At 50.8% G+C, this 1744-nt stretch overlaps 1 protein-coding gene across 1 annotated transcript in view; it reads right to left on the bottom strand.

Moving 5' to 3' along the window:
- Positions 1 to 1555, bottom strand: part of SPINK2 (serine peptidase inhibitor Kazal type 2) — a 7223-nt gene extending 5668 nt beyond the window's left edge. The window contains exons 1-2 of the mRNA XM_024131931.1: positions 1474 to 1555; positions 616 to 659 (exon numbers count right to left, since the gene is read on the bottom strand). Coding sequence (XP_023987699.1) covers positions 616 to 659; positions 1474 to 1531 — 102 coding nt within the window. The 5' untranslated portion in view covers positions 1532 to 1555. The remainder of the gene's footprint in view (positions 1 to 615; positions 660 to 1473) is intronic.
- Between the last annotated feature and the right edge of the window lie 189 nt (positions 1556 to 1744).

Genomic DNA, 1744 nt, shown 5'->3' with positions numbered 1-1744 from the left:
AAAAAAAAAAAAAAAAAAAAAAAAATTGACCAAAATGGCCAGGACTTGATTAATAACTGATAGTTTCCCTAAATTTTTGTTCCTGCTTCCAACTTAGCACCAATCAGAGAAAGCCAATATGCCCTCCTAACCAATCACATAGGATTCCTGCCTTTCGTTACCCACTTACAGCCTCTCCATGCCAACAGCCTTGATCAAGGCACACCTGATGCCTTCCCTTTTTCCCACTTTAAAGCTCTCCCACTCCTCTGCCTTTGAGTCTCTGCCAAAATGCAGGTGATATGCCTGATTCACTTGCTTCAACAAGCTCTGAATAACTAGCTTTTGCTTCTTCTCATTTGGTTGACCTTCGCTTGCTTACACAGAATTTAATTTGATAATATACATAAAATGTCTAGTACAAGGTGTAACTATTAGGGAAACAAAGGCCTGAGCTATTGTCAACCAAATTTTACATTGTGATCTGTATCAAAAAGCCTGCCTGAGAATCTGGTTTCTAAAGAAGCAGTCCACTGTTTCGAAAGTGGCAGGTCAGACCTGAAAACCAGCCCCCAACCCAAACTGTTGAGGGCTTCTCTGTATCAGTAGAAACAATACAAGTGGTTTCCTACTTACTGTTCTGTATTCTGAAGGGTGAGCAAACTGAGCGTTCAAAGAGGCTGCAAGAAGGAAAAAGACACTTTAAAGCAGGGGTTAATTAAGGTCAATTCTTGTTCATAAGGGCGTTTAAAAATTCAGCTTGTGATTTATACGGGCCACGTGTCTCCCTTTCCCTCCGATGCCTAGCTTCTTTGAACCCCCCTAAGAAGTATGTTCAGTTGTGTTCCGGCACTTCTCCTAGCAGGCACACAGAGAACATTTGGTACCGGTTCCGTAACTGACCACGCTAATAGGATTGCTTGGGAAACTTTGGAGCTACCGAATAAATTTAGAGAAGAAACTCAATAATTCACGATGTTCTTTTCCTCTGTGGCTCAAGGTAATAAATGCAACATTTGACATTAGGTGTTACCACTTTAGCTCCATTTTAAATGGGCATCAAGTCTGGCTGGACTAAGGCCCCTTTCTCATGAGCCCCTGAGCCCCCGAGTGCCCGGCGCACTTGGCATTCACAATTCCTGATTCCTGTACACCTCCTGCTGAGGTTCCGTAGGGCCCCTGGTACATAAAAACCCAACTCCCGATCTTGGGCTCCAGGAAATCTGCTTTAAGGGAGAAAGAGCAGACAGCAGGGTCACTAAGAAGATGCTGGGAACGAAGCCCAAGCAAGAACTACAGAGGGTTGCTGGCTTCACAACGCCAGCCCCTCACACCCCCAAGTTCGTGTCCCTAGACAACCGCTGGGCGGGCGTGGAACCGCCAGTAACGGGTGCGGGGAGGGGCGCCAAGGGGCAGGGGCAGTCGCCAGCGAGACCCCCTCTCGGTAACTCCTCGGTCGGTCCTCCGCGGAGCAGGCCCACAGGTGAGCGTTACCTGCCGAGTCCCAGCAGACCAGGAGCAACAGCCCCAAGCGCAGTGCCTCGAGCGCCATCCTCCCTCCGCGGCCGGCGGTCGGGTCCCTGCGCTCCAGCGTCCGCGCGACACGGAGAGCGCCCTCGGGTCGGACACGCGACAGGGTGGGGTGAAGGAGGGGCGGGTAAGAGGAGGAAGAACGGAGCAGGTAGGAGGAGGGGGGAGGGGCAGGAAAGGACGCATGGGGGGAGGGGGAGGGGAAGGCAGGGGAGGGGAAGGCAGAGGAGGGGTC

This window comes from Physeter macrocephalus, chromosome 7 (genome assembly GCF_002837175.3).
Source record: "Physeter macrocephalus isolate SW-GA chromosome 7, ASM283717v5, whole genome shotgun sequence".
Taxonomy (NCBI): domain Eukaryota; kingdom Metazoa; phylum Chordata; class Mammalia; order Artiodactyla; family Physeteridae; genus Physeter; species Physeter macrocephalus.
This window is presented reverse-complemented; position numbering and strand designations above follow the sequence as displayed.